Source organism: Chelmon rostratus, chromosome 7, assembly GCF_017976325.1.
Source record: "Chelmon rostratus isolate fCheRos1 chromosome 7, fCheRos1.pri, whole genome shotgun sequence".
Classification (NCBI taxonomy): domain Eukaryota; kingdom Metazoa; phylum Chordata; class Actinopteri; order Chaetodontiformes; family Chaetodontidae; genus Chelmon; species Chelmon rostratus.
Genome location: NC_055664.1, coordinates 9,870,758 through 9,887,072, shown reverse-complemented (window position 1 = coordinate 9,887,072; position 16,315 = coordinate 9,870,758). Strand labels below are relative to the sequence as shown.

At 40.0% G+C, this 16,315-nt stretch overlaps 4 protein-coding genes across 4 annotated transcripts; all 4 read right to left on the bottom strand.

Moving 5' to 3' along the window:
• Positions 1-734: 734 nt before the first annotated feature.
• snrpd2 (small nuclear ribonucleoprotein D2 polypeptide) lies at positions 735-4,436 on the bottom strand. Its single transcript, XM_041940853.1, has 3 exons — positions 4,322-4,436; positions 3,269-3,448; positions 735-1,150 (listed from the first exon to the last, which is right to left on the bottom strand). Coding segments are annotated over exons 1-3 (357 nt in total). The 5' UTR covers positions 4,324-4,436; the 3' UTR covers positions 735-975.
• Positions 4,437-8,221: 3,785 nt separating this feature from the next.
• Positions 8,222-9,457, bottom strand: foxg1c (forkhead box G1c). Its single transcript, XM_041940729.1, has one exon. It carries the CDS (start codon positions 9,455-9,457, stop codon positions 8,222-8,224), a length of 1,236 nt encoding a protein of 411 aa, XP_041796663.1.
• Positions 9,458-10,832: 1,375 nt separating this feature from the next.
• On the bottom strand, positions 10,833-12,829 carry pglyrp5 (peptidoglycan recognition protein 5). The gene is made up of 4 exons (XM_041941144.1): positions 12,760-12,829; positions 12,452-12,647; positions 12,170-12,288; positions 10,833-12,009 (listed from the first exon to the last, which is right to left on the bottom strand). Exons 1-4 carry the CDS (start codon positions 12,770-12,772, stop codon positions 11,834-11,836), a joined length of 504 nt encoding a protein of 167 aa, XP_041797078.1. The 5' UTR covers positions 12,773-12,829; the 3' UTR covers positions 10,833-11,833.
• Positions 12,830-13,287: 458 nt separating this feature from the next.
• On the bottom strand, positions 13,288-15,613 carry polr2i (RNA polymerase II subunit I). Its single transcript, XM_041941138.1, has 6 exons — positions 15,472-15,613; positions 15,249-15,303; positions 14,883-14,956; positions 14,314-14,388; positions 13,773-13,824; positions 13,288-13,621 (listed from the first exon to the last, which is right to left on the bottom strand). Exons 1-6 carry the CDS (start codon positions 15,531-15,533, stop codon positions 13,559-13,561), a joined length of 381 nt encoding a protein of 126 aa, XP_041797072.1. The 5' UTR covers positions 15,534-15,613; the 3' UTR covers positions 13,288-13,558.
• Positions 15,614-16,315: the final 702 nt, after the last annotated feature.

Here is a 16,315-nt window from a genome sequence, read left to right as displayed (position 1 = left end):
ACACTGATACAGAAATCGATAACATTCAGCTCTCCAAAAGCTGTAAAATACACAGACAAGCATTTTATTTACTCACACAATCAAAATCCTGCGCACCTGACCACTAAATCTGAGAGCAGCAAAGAGCAGAGGTTAGGTGCCAAAGCTGCGAGAGAGAAGTAAGGCGAGACTAGCTGTTAAGCTATTAAGACAATTAACAAAGTGGTCAGGAGGGGCAGAGCGGCAGAGGGGAACAGCCTGAAATGGAGAGAGATGAGGGTGTGAAGTGACAGTCAGCACATCTGGTCTCATCAATAATGCAGAGGGCCTTTAAACGGCAGTTTGTCGCATATTGAGCGCTGCTGACTGAAATCAAGCCCGACACCTAAGATGCTGTCAGGGGAGAGTGAAAAGGGTGACAGCGGGAGGAGGAGGAGGAGGCTGGCAAGGATAGCCAACAAAAGAGAGAAAGAACTTTTCACTGAGGTTTTCTCTGATACATGTGAAGTAGAGGGCAATAGATGAGCGAGGTTTGGAAGAATGGAATATAGTTCTAACCTCCAAATATTCAACAATGATAGAAAAAATAAATTAATAAAGTAGAATTATCAATATTAATGTTGGAGATTGGAAACTACACTGAAATTATTAATAAAACACACATCACATGGCAGCATTTAATCTACATATCCTTAAATCATGTTTTCAAAGCAGGGAAAAACTTGGAAGCTTGAAGCAAAACATCTAGACAACACTTAAATCTCATCACTTTTTTTATTAAAATGAAAAATACAGAATACTTTCACTGAGAATGCAAAACCAGGTATTCTTGGCCTCACCAAAAAGTTTTACCAAACAGTGGCTGCAATGGTCCAACAACTAAATAAACAACAAAACAAAGAGGTTTCTGTTCATCATTCAACAAAAAACAAAACAAATCAAAAAAGAGAAGAAAAAAGGCTCTGAGACCGGTTCAGCTAGGCGGATAGAGAGAGTTCATTTTCCTGTGATCAGAGGATTTCTCAGCACGATGATGACAGAGTCGCCCCTCAGGAACATTTTAGAAATGTAGCGGTCTTTATTGACGGGCTTAGACTTCTTCTTTCCCTTCCCGCTCTTGGGAACCTCCGTCCACATCTCCTTCACATTCTCCAAGACCATGTTGCAGTGCCTGAAATAACAGTGGGGACGTCAAACATTGAAACTTAGTATTACTGAATGTGAAAGTTGGAGAAAATGTCTGAAAAGACAAAAAACACTTTTAATTTGAACTTGTGGCATTCACCAATTTTCTCGTATATGAATTTTCTCTTGGATATAAACAAACTGGTCATCAAACCAACCGTCTGCTCGTCTCCACAGGGAAAAAAACACCAGTTTAATCTTAAGAATCATTACACCCTAATCTGAATGAAGTTTAAATTATTATTTATGGTAATAAAATAAAATATATAACACAAACTTAATGCAAACTCAATATTGTGTTCGCCAGATCATTAGTATCATGGCATGCCAATTTACTGAGAGGCTGGTAAGATCTTGTGATTTTTATTGGCACATCTTGCACAGCAGTTTATCCAGTGTCATGCTCTGCTGTGGTGTAACATTACCTTCTGTGGGCTATGCTATTATCCTGTCTGATAGCTCTGTCACTGTCACATCCTCTTGACCACCTCTCAGATTAATCATGGAGTGCTATCCTTTATAAAGACGTAGCATCACGCCGGACCATTCTTGTTTTTGTCTGTTGAAGTACAGTGCTGCTCTGGTGACACGTCGCTGGCAGCTGTACTATTAATATTTTCTAATAGTTTCCGGTCCTTTCATCTCTCTAGTGGATCTGCTACACTTTTCCTGTTTCTGTCAGCTGATTTCTGACCGCAGGACCTGAAGGTTTTCTTTTTGTTCCTTGATAACATTTTTGTGAATGAGAAAGCGGAACAGGTGGCCTTAAACAGAAATTCTAGGGCTGTTGATAAATGTAATGTAATAAGCAAATTTCAAGCGCACCTCCTCATGAACAAGTGGCATCAGGCTGAAATGAGGAATGTATGATAAGTAAGTCCAGACTTTGATGAATCCGGCTTGAATCTCTCATACAAGCAAACCTCACAAAAAAAGGGTATGAAGGTTATGAAAATGCTGAATGAGGCTCAATGATATATACCTTGGACCGAACTAAAAAATTAAATAGGAGATGGCATCAGTATACATAAATTAATTAAAAATGTGTTACTGTATTAGGCCCACAATAGAAAATACCCTGCGAAGACGATTTATTTGATAATCACAAGGCTATTAAGGGTTCTTTTGTCTTTACTTTAACCACAGGATTTTATTGTGACAATAATTATTCAATTCTGATAAAATAAATCAAAATTTACAGTATGTGCATTTTAAATAATTTTTCAGATGACTGAGAGTTTCTGATTTCCCTGTCGAGGGAACAGTCTGCATCATACATAGAATCCTTTGAAAAAAAACCCAAAAAAACAATTTATACTCATCAAAAAGTAGTTTGTACTTGTATATTTCAGGCACCATTTTTAGTACTAAATCAGTACAGGGGGGAAAAGCAATCTCTTTAAACATATGTGTTATTATTAAGGTTAAAATATCATAGTGGGTAAAACCCACTGGAGGAGAGTTAGCACACAGACATATTGTAACAACATCAAAATGGTCATGAAAGGTTATGGTTTCCCACACGTAGACTTTACTTGGGTGGGTTGCCCAGGGATATTAACAGTTGCCAAAATATATTTGGCTAACTTAAAAAAAAAATCCGTCTGAGAGAACGAAGCCATCTGCAATCAATTAACTAACGGCCAGTCTCCCCTTGCTCTACTCCTCCTGTCTATTGACAACTGCACATGCTTTGCAGGGAAATACAGAGAGAGCGAGAGCTGCCGCTGTTTTGTAAAAGCTTGTAAGTTAAGTGCACCTGGTTGGTGCTGATCCCATTCAGTACGTGACTTTATAAAACATGAAGAGAGTCAACAGAGCAGACATATGGGGAGGGAGAGAGAGAGAGAGAGACAGAGAGACAGAGAGAGGTGTGGCAAGCCGGTGTGTGTGTATCGAATTAAGTAAAATTAAATAGTGAAATAAGAAATAACCTACTAGAAATTGGGTCATGTATTCTGTGGGGAAACACTGATCAATATCAATAAAAAAAAAAAATACCATCCTGAAATAAACCTCAGAACAAAAATGTGAAATAATCTGACATTATCAAGCATTAATCTCATATCATACTCTCAAAGCTGTCAGTGAAGGGGCTTAGTACCTGTCGAAAGCCTTGACTCTTCCGAGCAGCTTCTTGTTGTTGCGACAGTTAATGAGGACCTGAGTGTTGTTCTTGACTGACTGGGTGAGTACCGACAGGGGGCCAGTGTTGAACTCCTCTTCCTCTCGTTTCTGGAGCTCCTCTGGTGTCATCTCTGACTTGGGTTTAGTTAACAGACTCCTGGAAAATGATACAACATGACACTAATTAAAATGTTGATAATAACTGTCTGATATGACCCTAAATAGGCTGTACATTGTAATAAAGGTAGGCTTAATGCACTACTGCCTGAGCCTACACTTTTACAGGCTGTAAAAAGTCTTCTGTTACTGTTACTACTACTATTACTGTAGCCTTTTATCTGAAGTAGCTGTCGGTCTTCAAATTTCAAATTTAGATGAATGTGTTACCACGGGATGCTACATATAAGAAATATAAGTATAGACTTATAAATATCATACTGTACACAACACATGACCAAAGTACATTGGCTCACTATACCTGTAGAGTGAATTAATTTATCAAATGTGCTTCAGACAGTCCAGCACACAAACCTTTACTGTCGGAGGACTCAAACTTCTGTACCCGCAAAAAAACCTAACCAGAAGATATTTCAACTAACACAAAAATTCTGTGTGAATCGTTTGTTTCACCTGTGATTTTCAGACGGCGCATACTCAAACACACAGCTAGTTAGCATTCGGCTAACTAGCTTATACCAAAGCAATTGTGTGACTTCTGGCTCACAACTTTTCAATTTTGCTCTAAAGCAAATTAAAATGTGTGAATTATTACTACTTTATACGGTAACAGCAACGTAGTTGTAACATAGATGAGCACGAATATAAATAGCAGCGAAAAGACATACAAAGGGTTTATCGACAACAGCTAACACCGGCCTTGGTTCCGACCGCTGGCACTGCTGACTCTCTACAATGCTAACGAGGTTAGCATTCAAACTCTTAGCTACTGGCTGCTGCGATTCAGCATGCGGGCTCTGAGACAGAAAATGACCCATCTCCCGCGGACTGGTCAATCATGATAGACACTTACATGGTTGCTGATTTATAAAAACTGTTTTCTTAGGTCGTATCCTGCTCGTCTCCACCGGGCGCCTTCGTATCTGCAACGATTCCACTTGACTCGTGTGGACAGAGGTACTTCCGGGTCACGTGATACGCGCCTCAAAGTTTTGTAATAACTACCGGGTTACTGCATCCTCATTAAGGTGGACACGAATAAACAGTTGGTTGTCTTTGTCTTGGACAATTTGTGCTCATACTGTCGATGCATCTGATAAACATTTTGTAGGCTGTCAGTGGTGGAAAGTGCATGTTTAAATGAACGATTCTTAGGTTCTTGTACTTTAATATTTACATTTTATCCTACATTATACTTCTACTCCACAACATTTCAAAGGCAAGAATTGTAGATACATTTTACTTTAGTACGATTACCTGACAAATATAGTTTTTTTTTTCAGATAGAAATATTAGGAAATTAGTGTGGGTAAATAAAATTGTTAAAATCATTTAAAATGCTGATCACAAGTTAATGTACAAGTTATGACCCAATATTGCAATCGCCTTTATTTATTTATGATATAACTGGGTCTATACAGTATAATGTGCAGCCAACTTTACTTTTGATCCTGTAAGTACATCTTGCTGAAAATACAGTATGTACTCAATTTTGAATGCGGGAATCTTACTGGCATAATGGAGTAGCCTGACTGTGCAGTTCACACATACTGCTATTTTTATTTAAAAGTATCTGAATACCTTTTCCATCATTACCGACTGGAGATAAGGGACCAAAGAGGATGAAAAGGAAGTTGACTTTCTCAATAAAAATAAAAATATGTTATCCTTATTATTATTATGTTGGTTATGTTGTATTGATGTCTTATAAATTACACGAACCACTTGGGCCCTTTCTGTTAAAGAAAGAGATTGTCACAGGAAAAGAGAGGGAGCAGTCAAAGTGAGACCACAGACCCAAACAGATAAGTCTTTGTTTTGCTCTTTAACACAACAAGAACGAGAGTAAAGTGTGTGTGTAAGAGAGAGAGAGAGAGGGAGACAGGCATGTAGGCTACATTATCTACACAGCAGCAAGGAGACACTGAGAGATTGGCTTTCTGGCAAGAGACAGACAGACGCCGGCTGGGGGTGTACAACCCACCCACCTTATTTCAAAGGGTGGCACATCTACCTGTGGAAGCCACTTGCTGCGGATAATGGCAGCCTGTGTGTTGTTAAGAGAGGCGAGTACATGGGATTGATTTCCAGAGCTGCACTATATCTTTATGAAGCACACCTAGCTCAGCCAAAAGACTTCAATCTTAAGCTGTGCAGCAATGGGCCTGTACAATGAGCTCAGTGTGGCATTAGCCTTACATGTGATGGGACTGCAGTAATCTGAAAACGCAATGCAGTTGTCCAAATGAGAGAGCAAAGATGATCCTACAACGATTACATCTGATGGGCAAGAAGAAAACACTCGTATGACTCTGAAACAACTGAATAATATTTGAGATTGCATTTTAATTCACTTCATTATGGCCAAAGGATTGCGTTCTTTAGGGACTGTACGGGAATGATTGGGTTGAGGAGGGACCCTGAATATTATATTTCATGTTCTTTTTTTAAAAAATGCTCTTTCCAGGTGGGACATTATTGGCAGCGTGTGATGCTGAACTGCTTATACTTCAGGCCCACTTTCACATGTTTTAATGTTCTGCTTTTGTTTATGATGCAAAATGGGAGCTGCTGTAGTCACACGCCTGCTGTCTGATTTTGATGGGAAAAATAAATCTCCACTGCGAGACAGGACTAGCTGTCCCCTGCACACAATATGTGATATTTTTCATTTCTAGTTTTTTTTAATTAATCTTACAAAGGAAGAATGAAATAAAACACAAAGCTGTGATTTTAAAAATTAAAAATCCCCCCTGCTCTGCCAAACAAATCGACACAACCATCTGTTCATCAAAAATAAAAAAAACCAACTCCCCCCTCCTCCCACTTATAATTTTTGTACAGTGCCTTAAACTATTTAGCTTTAAAATGAGTCACTTTATCCTAATTTTGGTGGCAAAGTTTGACAAAGTGGGCTAAGAGAACACAATTAGAGACCAGAAACCATGTTGACTGACTTTCAGCATATGATCAGCACCAAACCATCCCAATCCAACTATCTGAGTCAAAGACTGCAGCAGCAGGGGTGATTATTAGTGGAGCAGTCAAAGGAAGGTGGTTATTTATTACACTAACAGCAAACAGTATCTTCTTACTCCTGCCTCAGGCTATAAAACTCTACTTCGCACCAGAGACCTGTTGATTCACAGTTCTGTCCCCCTTCTCTCTGTGCTGCGACCACAATTACTCATGCCAGTAATGAAAATATTATTATCTGCGTATCTATCTAGACCGTGAGTGTGCCAGCAGTGAGGTTACCTGATCCAGCCCAGTCTGCTTTAACCACAGGCGACTGTGAATGTGAAAGGTGACGGGCTGGGGTCTTTTGATATAAAGAGTCTTTGTCTGAAGGAGGCAGCGGTCCAGAAAGCTGCTCTAATCTCCATCCTCACACATGTATTTTTTATGAATTTATATCTCAGGGGGAGCGACAGGGTGAGGTGAGGGAAAGTTTAACAGGCAGTGATGTCAGCACCGGGTGAAACACAAGACAGATCAATAAGATCAGGCTGGAAATGTCATGTCTACCTGTTGAAGTTACATCACAGTCTGCACACAGTTTCAACATGATGTCTCCCCAAGAAAGCTTCAGATGAACATTTGAACTGTTGATCTTTACAGGGAAAAAAAAGCAAAGGATCACCAGACGTCTACAAAACTTCACTGAGATTTCTCACACTTTACTTTAAACAATTAAACTCAGCCTGTAGTCCTTGTTGTGTGGGCTTTAGAGTGAAACATTTAATAACACAGCCGAATAAGAGCAATCAAGAGGTTTTAATGAGGTGAAAAGAAAACACAATTAAAAATACATTATTTATCGTTTAATTACATGCAAACTAATTAAAATAGTAATGTGATATCTTTTGGTTGCAGCTCACCGAAACGAAGGCAATTAATACAGGAAACAAGCACTTGAATTGTCATTTTAACATTGCATCGCTCTCTTCTTCTTCTTCATCTTCTTCTTCTTTTGTTTTTTACTTACACTGTATACCTTTCTACACTTTAAAACGATTTCACCTCCCTGGACTAAAAATAATTATATTACTTTTTTTTTTTTTAAGAATGAAGTTAGCTGAAACTCGCTCATCTTCCACAATATGTCAATAGCTTTTAAAGGGCTTGTTCAACATGCTGACAAAAAAATAACCTTAGACAGAGTAATCATTTTGTGTCTGTTTTTTTTTTATTATATTACTTTTTTAAAATGACATTTTTCGGTATTTTGCGGAGGATCATTTCTGATGACGCCATTAGACCGAAAACGGTGACATGCGCGCAAACATCGCCTCAATTTCTATCCTGACAAGTGCATACAAGAGTGGAGAACTTTGTTTCTAATATATAACATAATTACATTTTTAAAAATGATTTGATCCCGTCCTGGTTACCCTAACGTGATTTAAAATAACCAAATACAGATTTTTGCACATTTTGAAGAAGCCTTTGCTTAAATTTTATGCGAGACCCTCACATGTTTATGCATCAGCAAATATTTTGTTAATTTGACACAAATTGCGTAACGGGCGTTCTGCTGAAATAATACAAGTGCAAAATATTTCGTATTTCAATTTAAATGTTTTTCACAGTAGCACAGAGAAATTATTAGGGAAATATTCCGGGTTATATTTATCATTTTTCATGAAATCAATAAAATTTGCACGTCTTAATCTTTAAGTAGGATACTCCGGCCTTTTATTAGCCAACTTCATTCATCTAAATTCTACTGCAGTATTTTATACCTTACATATTAGGCACTATGACTGATTTTTTCTATATTCCAAGACGAAGGGGGGCTAGAACTGACTTGAGGGCAGTAATTTGGAAAGTCATTACAGCAACCCCCCAGGTCCGAGTGGCCGTTCTTGGATAAGAATTGTCCCGGAGACGTCTTGGACGTGGCGCACTCCTCCTGGCACGGACTAAACGTTGCGGCACATGGTATTTGGTGAGAGTAAAAGTAGCTGGCCTGTCCGGAGATCATGTTAAAAGAGCACGGATCCGACAGCGGCAGGGTGCATGCAGGGATGGATGTGGAGAAAGCGGCGCAGGCTGTGCCAATCTGGTGGCGACGGGATTGCGCGCAACTGACCCCAATGTAAGACATCTCCTGGTGAGTCTGCACGAACCGGTCGGCGTCTGCAGCACTTGTTGCACTCAACCGGGACCGCTGAGAAACAAGCGACGTGGCGTGGTTGGGGAAGCGGGGGTGAGCACTCAGGTAAGTCCCTGCGCCAAGGTGGGTGCGCACTGGTGTTTGGAGAGGCAGGAACGGTGGCACCGGCCAGTAAAATGGACCCGCTGCGGCCAAGGTCACGCTGGTTGCGCTGTTGGAGGACATCAGACCACCTCCTCCCCTTTTCAGTGCAAGCTTGGCCCTGGAGCCAGCCGCGGCCCTGCGCCGTAGTTTCCCTGATGTGCCACCTATAAAGACGTCCTCACTGCAGGGGTCCAGCATCCAGTAGTTGCCTTTACCCGGGTCATCATAGTGGCGCGGGACTTTCACGAAACACTTATTCAGACTCAGGTTGTGCCGGATTGAATTTTGCCATCCTTGCCTGTTCTGTCGGTAGTATGGAAAGTTATCCATGATGAACTCGTAGATGCCGTTCAGTGTGAGCCGTCTTTCGGGGCTCTGGCGGATCGCCATCATGATGAGCGCGTTATAACTGAACGGAGGTTTCTCAGGTTTAACGCTCTCTTCTGCTCCCCCGCTTTTCTTTGATTCTCCCTTATTTCCCTCTCGTTTTCCATTTGAAATCACCGGTTTGGTTTCTACTTTGGTGAACTGTTTGGGGGTTTCGCAGTTCTTTTCGTCGCCAAAGTTTCCCACTTGGCTTGGTTTCTCTAAATGCGCGGAGCGCAGTTTCTGGGACGGGGAATGAGTCTCCTGGTCACCCATCCCTCCTTCTCGTCTCCTCAACAGGCTGCTGATGCTAAATGAGGACTTGCGGAAAAAACGGTCCGAAGTTTTCAAATCCTCCATATTAAAGGTTAAAGTTGCAACCAAAATCCTGAAAGGCGCGAGTTGATGAGAGGAGAGCGCGTCTCTGAAGCCACAGAGCAAAGATGCGCTGATTCAAAGTGGTGAGGAGCCAAAGACGCGCTGGCCAGACAGCGTGACAACAAATGCGCATGATCACAGCGGCTCAGGACTCACCACCTACAAAAAGTAGAGCATTACTCTGTTATTGGATGTAACAGCGAAACATTTGGGGGCGTAATGTGTGCACGTTCCGTTACTGAGACAGAACTGGATCCTCATTTTAGGAAATACACTAAATAATTCACCCCCTATCAAACCACTTTTTCTCCATACAATCAAAGCCGTAACACGATCACAACGTCTCTCATAAAAAATGATTTTTTGACACTGGCTCGTGAGGGCCATTATTAAAAGAATCCAAAAAATATTTCGGACTAACTAAACCCACGTGCTCCGCACCCAAAACGTGCCAATACACACTTGGGCCCGGGATGAAATGCTGTCAATCAGTGTGACTGATCGGTGAACTCGCGGGTTCAATTATAACACTTCCGTGACTGGTGAAACTGAACCCTCTCACACGCGCCTTGCCCTCCGGGCTGGCCTCATCTCTCTGGTCTTGTCGGTAATAGGCCTGAACAAACAGAATAAAGGGAAGTAATGGACAGATTCACGTTGTGTACAATTTTTTAGCAAACAGGGTAAGGTGATTCCACTTATTTCTACATTTAAAACAAGTCTCCATATCGTGAAAGAGATCTTGTTTTTAAATGGAAATGTATTACTGAGCAGACATGAAATAGGCCATAGTGTCTATCTCTGCTCATTCTCTTAGGGCTGTTCTGCTTTGTGGTGACCTGATCCAAATGAATTTGTTTGGAAATATCATATGTATCACAAATCATTTAATCACAGGTGCTGCTGATATGCTCATAATTCTTAATACATGTTCAATAAAGTTTCATCAAAATTGACTTAAGTTAACCAGTCCCTTCTCCTGCTAAGGATGGAAAATTACTGACATCTTAAAACAGCAGCCTGACTCTTGTTATATGACTTGAAATAAATACTGCTATGAACATTATGGTCTTTGGACAGAAGAATGTCAGCAAAGTGGATTTATAGTTAAGCTGGGTGTTTGGGTTGTTAAATTCTTTCCAAATCCCAAAGACAAAAAGGACAGGAACAGAAAGTCTGTGATTTCTGTTCCAATATTCAAATGAATGAGAAAATATTATTTGACTATAAATGATTTGCTACCAGTAAAGGCAGTGCAGAGTGGCCTTGGGGTAAAATTTCTGAACCTTTCTGTAAAATGAAAGAAAATCATAAACAGGTTCAACAACAACAACAACAAGTTCCCTTTTATTTTTTATTTTAAAAAAAACACAATATGTACTGGTTATATTTGTCACAGAGGAAATTTAATCCAATTTAAAAGTTACAGAAAAATAGAACTGAAAATTAAATAAACCTTGACATATCAAAAAAGAGCACTATCTTATCACAACCTTATAGCTAATTTATATTTGGTAATATTTCAATACAATGACAACTTCTTAATTTTCAGTTACTGAATATCAGACATGACAGCCGGAACCACACATACAATCTACTACTATCACACCTTCTCTTATCCAATTTGATAGGGGCCTCCCTTCATAATCCCTGCACAGCACAAGTGAGCACTTGTTGGGAATGTTTCAGGCACTGCAGAAAGCACGCATTGTTATTTCAACACTTGTAATCCCCTTGGATCTTTTCCTCTGTTAAATATTTGATTTCATGTCTTGTGTTGTTTCCAATGATATTGTACCCTGAAGACATTTGCATGAGCTCACTGCCCTTGCCGTGATTTTGTAGGCTTGTATACAGTATATTTAATCAATGCTTGAATTAATTCTGTTTGGTTGGGGACTTCTGCGAAGCCTGCCTATGTGGGAGACGATAAGCAAAAAGAGAATTCCTCACATGACGAAAAAATACATCATATTGTCACAATTTGCTGATAAATGTATCTTAACATTACAACGGGCTGTGGACGTTAACAGGGAAACACTAACAATATCAAGCAAAGCATTCATCAGTAAAATGCACTGCCCACCATTATACCATGGAAAAATTGAAAGAATGTAATCAAATTAAAAAGTAAGAGTTCCCCAGAAAATCTGTCAGCATATGAATTGAAGTGCATTGATTTGGAGTTTCTATAGGCATTTTGGACAGCTAGAGAGCATTATTGGTTTCATCCAATATGATGGCTCCCTCTACTGTGAGAGAAACGTCTGACAGGATATAATAAGTGCAGGACATCTTCACAATCCACTTCAATTCAATTCAAAGCTAAAATAAAACCATCATAATCTGCAGCGAGCCTTATTTGGCACTCCTCAGTTGTGGTAGTGCAGCATAAAGTTTATCTCCCGGACATTCTGTGCCTCCCAGATCCCTGTGCCCCACCACAATAAACTCAGGGCACACAAAATCCTGAGAGACACCAAACTGCAGCAGCTGTTTGACTGACGACATTGCCTCAGCACTCGGAGTGTCATCTGAAATCAAAAGAAGTAGCATTATCTATATGTGCAAAACTTTATCAAGACTTTCTAATACCATCCTGAAGGGTTATGGAAACTGCAGCTTTATATGCTCTTTGACATGTAATGCGCTGTTATTGTTGGCGAAATGCAAAAAGTAATTAAGTGAACTCACTGTTGAAATTGCCCATGAAAGCAATCCCCAGTGAGTCATGATTGTTGCCTCTGGCATGCGCTCCCACCACACCCCAGCCACGGCCCTCGAACACTGTACCATCTCCCCCGACGAGAAAACTGGAACATACAGAAACTATGTTTGTTGATCCTGTAGCATTAAAAACTAGCAGAAACTCATTAGAAGGAATACACGACTAATATCCATCCAATACGTCCACATAACACATACAGTAGTACGTATATAAACAGCATTTCCCTTGAAGGCAACAGGCCTACTCACTTGTATCCAATGTCATCGAAGCCTCTTTCTGTCATGTGCTGTCTCTGGATGCTGACAAGGCGATCCTTACACTCTTTCAGGCCTGTGCACTTTGGGAGGGCAGTGTGGTGTATGACAACTCTTTGAGCACAGCCCTTCAAAGCCTCCTTCTGTCGCGGGGCAGCTGCTCCCCACTGCGCCCTTGACACAATGTTCACTGAGAAGCAATTTAAAGACGATCAAAAGCAGGTTGAAGTTAAAAAAACGTAGCATATGTCATAACTGAGATGAAAATTCTTTCAATTCTAAGTAGCGCAAAGCTGTCGTACCTTTCTGGTCCATACCTCCAGGCACGCAGGTACCTTTGGTTTTGATGACTGACTGCCAGCAGACTGTGCAGCTGCATTATCAAGGCGCCTGTTTCAGGAGGTGTGGTCATGGGAAGTACACCTTCCTTGTTCTTTGCTGTTCGTGTGGATAAGGTTGTTCTAATGAGCTCACAAGTATTTTTTCTACGGTTGCCCAACAGGTCATTTGGAATCTACATGTGCGATAAAGAGGGACTTAATGACTGTCAATATTCCACAGTGACAGTAAAGCTGTGGCAGCTTACTTCCCACTGATGAGGCATGACTGGTTTAAAATGATGTCAAGAGTCACGGGAGTGTTAAGAGGAAATCAGTCTGTTTTGCAATAACAAGTAGCGTGTTTGATTTTACTGCAGGAAGAAACAAGAACGATATGAGTAACTGGCCTGAACACTTTAGAGGCCAATTAAGTGTCGATGCTGTCAAAAGCATAGGTGTGTCTGCTATTGTGAATAATTATAACATGCTACTTGTTTACTAGTTTCATTAAAAACACAGAGACGTTTGAAACGACTGATTCTTTAATCTAACAAAACACTTTTGACAATGACAACTGTTAAAAAACTATTAATACATAAAATTTACATGATGGTTTCTGACCAACTGCAAGTCGTCACACAAAGATAATTCCAGGGTCTGCAGACATCAGCAGCAACAGAACAGTAAGAATAAAAAATAAGTCTTTGAGCTGCAGCTGGGAACAGTTCTTTTTTGAACAGCACTGCTGTAGATGGAAATGACCACTTCATGATCACTGACTTTACTCTGTCCATCTGTGGCCACAGTGAGGGGCTGTGCAGACGTAGTACAGTCTCATGGCATCCTGTCAGGAGAAACAAAGCAAGAAACGGTTTCATTACTGAGTGAAAAATGTGATGCTGCGGACCACAAACAGACAGTCAATTCATTCATAGACAAACAATGTTAAGACTAAAAGGTCATGCATAATGAATTTCATGACGAAAGATCATTACCTCAGCCTTCATACTGTGCGACTGGAAGAACACTGCCTCCTTGTGACCACATCTGGGAAGAAACACAACACAATGTTAGAAACTGTGACAAAAGCAGCCGCTCAATGTCACAACGTCTCAGTAATTTCAGTCAGGCCAAAAGGCTCCAAGGGTACATACGCTGGTGCTCTTGCAGAAGAAAAAGCAAACAAATGACAGCTATAATTTTTATTTTAATTTCTCTTTGTAATGTGAAGGGATTGTTGATTAATGAACTAAATTCGATTATTGATTACACTGAGATTTGACACACAGTCTGTAACTTAACATCTACCTTAAACCTATATGTGGTTTGCATGCATGGTCCGTTTCTGGCATCAGTGTAACTTTAGGTGACTGTTTGTTAATACATCAGAAATTACATATGATGAGGTTATAAAGCCTTGGTGCTGTGAATTAGGAATTTAGTAGTCAACTTTCTGCCTTCTTGTGGTCCAAAATGACTTACAATTACGAGCCTCCAGAGGGAATGAATGAAGGTGACTTATTATAATAAACTCACTTGGGGCAGGGGTGGTCCTCCGTCCTTGGTAGTGTTGGATCCTGAGATACATCAGCGATGATTTGTGTCAACTCACTGGAGAAAGACAGAAGCAAGATGACGGATAACTTACCAGTGACTGGCCCTCAAATGACTGACATCATGGGGCATTACAAACAAATGTTTTGCCTTATGTGTAGTCACTCAATATGTGTTAACACATATCAAGGGATTGTCTTTTACAGATTTTCAGAAGTGCTGTAGCAGTTGCGCAACAAGCAGGACACAACTAAAAGAGGAACTTAATACAAGGCTGAAAAGTTTAAAGCCTGTTCCTCAGAACATATAGAAATGTGCTTTGTTGCACCCATATCCACAGCCAGCAGTGATGTAACAGTGTCCTGTGTACACCTGTTCATCACTACAGCAAGGCGAGCAGGTCAAACAACTGGAGTGTAGCAAGAACAAGATTTTCAAAGGGTGTTAAATTATTCTTTCAAGCAGTGAAAACGGTAGAGTGATATACTGGTGAATTTCAAGCTAACTAAGATCTTGGCCATTTATGTGGCACCATGTTTTCTTTTACTTACTCAACCTCATGGGTGATCTTGTTGACATAAATGCAGCTGTTGTCTGCCTCTTGTTGGTAGTCACAGTTCCTGCACTGTGCACAGGACATTCAGCAAATTAATACAGGCATAAAATGGACGCTTGAGTATCTTCCTGTGTCAGAAGCTATTCCTGTATACTTTTATTTTATATAGTAGATATAGTTTTGTGTTAGCAACAACATCACTTACCGCACTACATTTCTCATTGTGATGGACTCAAACTGATGCACGAGACAACTTTGCTGGTCGCTGAACTTTTAGTGTTTCATTTTTTTAGCTGGTCACACTTATGCTAACTTTGCTTCTTAGACACAATTTCATAGTAACTTCCTACCGCAAACTTACCGCATAAAGCAGGATACGGTTCTCCTTGTCTTCTTTCGGGTATAACATGTTGTTACTGGAAGACAAAGCCAGCGTGTTTTGTGTGTTACGGAGCTTTTCGATTCTTATACAAATTTATACATGGCTATATAATAATAAGGCAACGTTATGTTATCTTGCACAAACGATGGCTAGCAAGCTAGCTTGCTAACTTCTTAAACCCTCTATTCGCCCACAAACTCACCATTCTTGACAAAACCGTATCCCAACAAATCCTGGTTCGTATGTTCCAGAGTCCAAATCCATTGGAAAACCTATCGGTTGAAGCTAAATCTTGACAAATAATAAATGTGAGGCACCTTCTCTTCGTCTACCGCCGCTATGGCTTCCACTTGTTTGAAAGCAGACCATCTGCGCATGCGTGTACAGTTTAATCAGTGATGATTGCCGAGGCAGCGCCTCTAGGCGTCGGAGGACAGAAAAAAAATGCAAGCAAGCATGTTTTTATTTGCATTAAAGCCACACAGTATTACATTATATGTTTTTTCATAGGTATATATCCAGTTCAAAGTTCAGCCTTGAATTTACTGATGCAAATCAAGACTTGATAATAATAATGATAATAATAATAATAATAATAATAATAATAATAATAATAATAATAATAATAGTCTGAAGTGGCACAAAGCCCAGAGAGTCTAAGAACTTTATTGACATTTTGACACTGATGTCATTACCCCAAACAATAACCAATGTTAATGTTGTATGTAGAGAGAAGCTCACAGTTACTGTAAATTCTGAAAACTGATTGTTGGGACCAATTTTGTAAGCAACTGTTACACTACAAACACTGAACTGGGAATATGACAAATTCTACATATACATATATAAATTTTCGATGGTGTAGTTGTTCTGGAATCGTTTGTCTATGATAATTTAATAATAATGTGGAAAGCTGCATTTGACTCACCAGCAAGTCTTTTTACAAGTGCATGACTGTGTGTGTGTGTGTGTGTGTGTGTGTGCGTGCATGTGTATATATACACTTGTGTATTTTAAAATATCACTGGAATAATATGAGTGTTTGG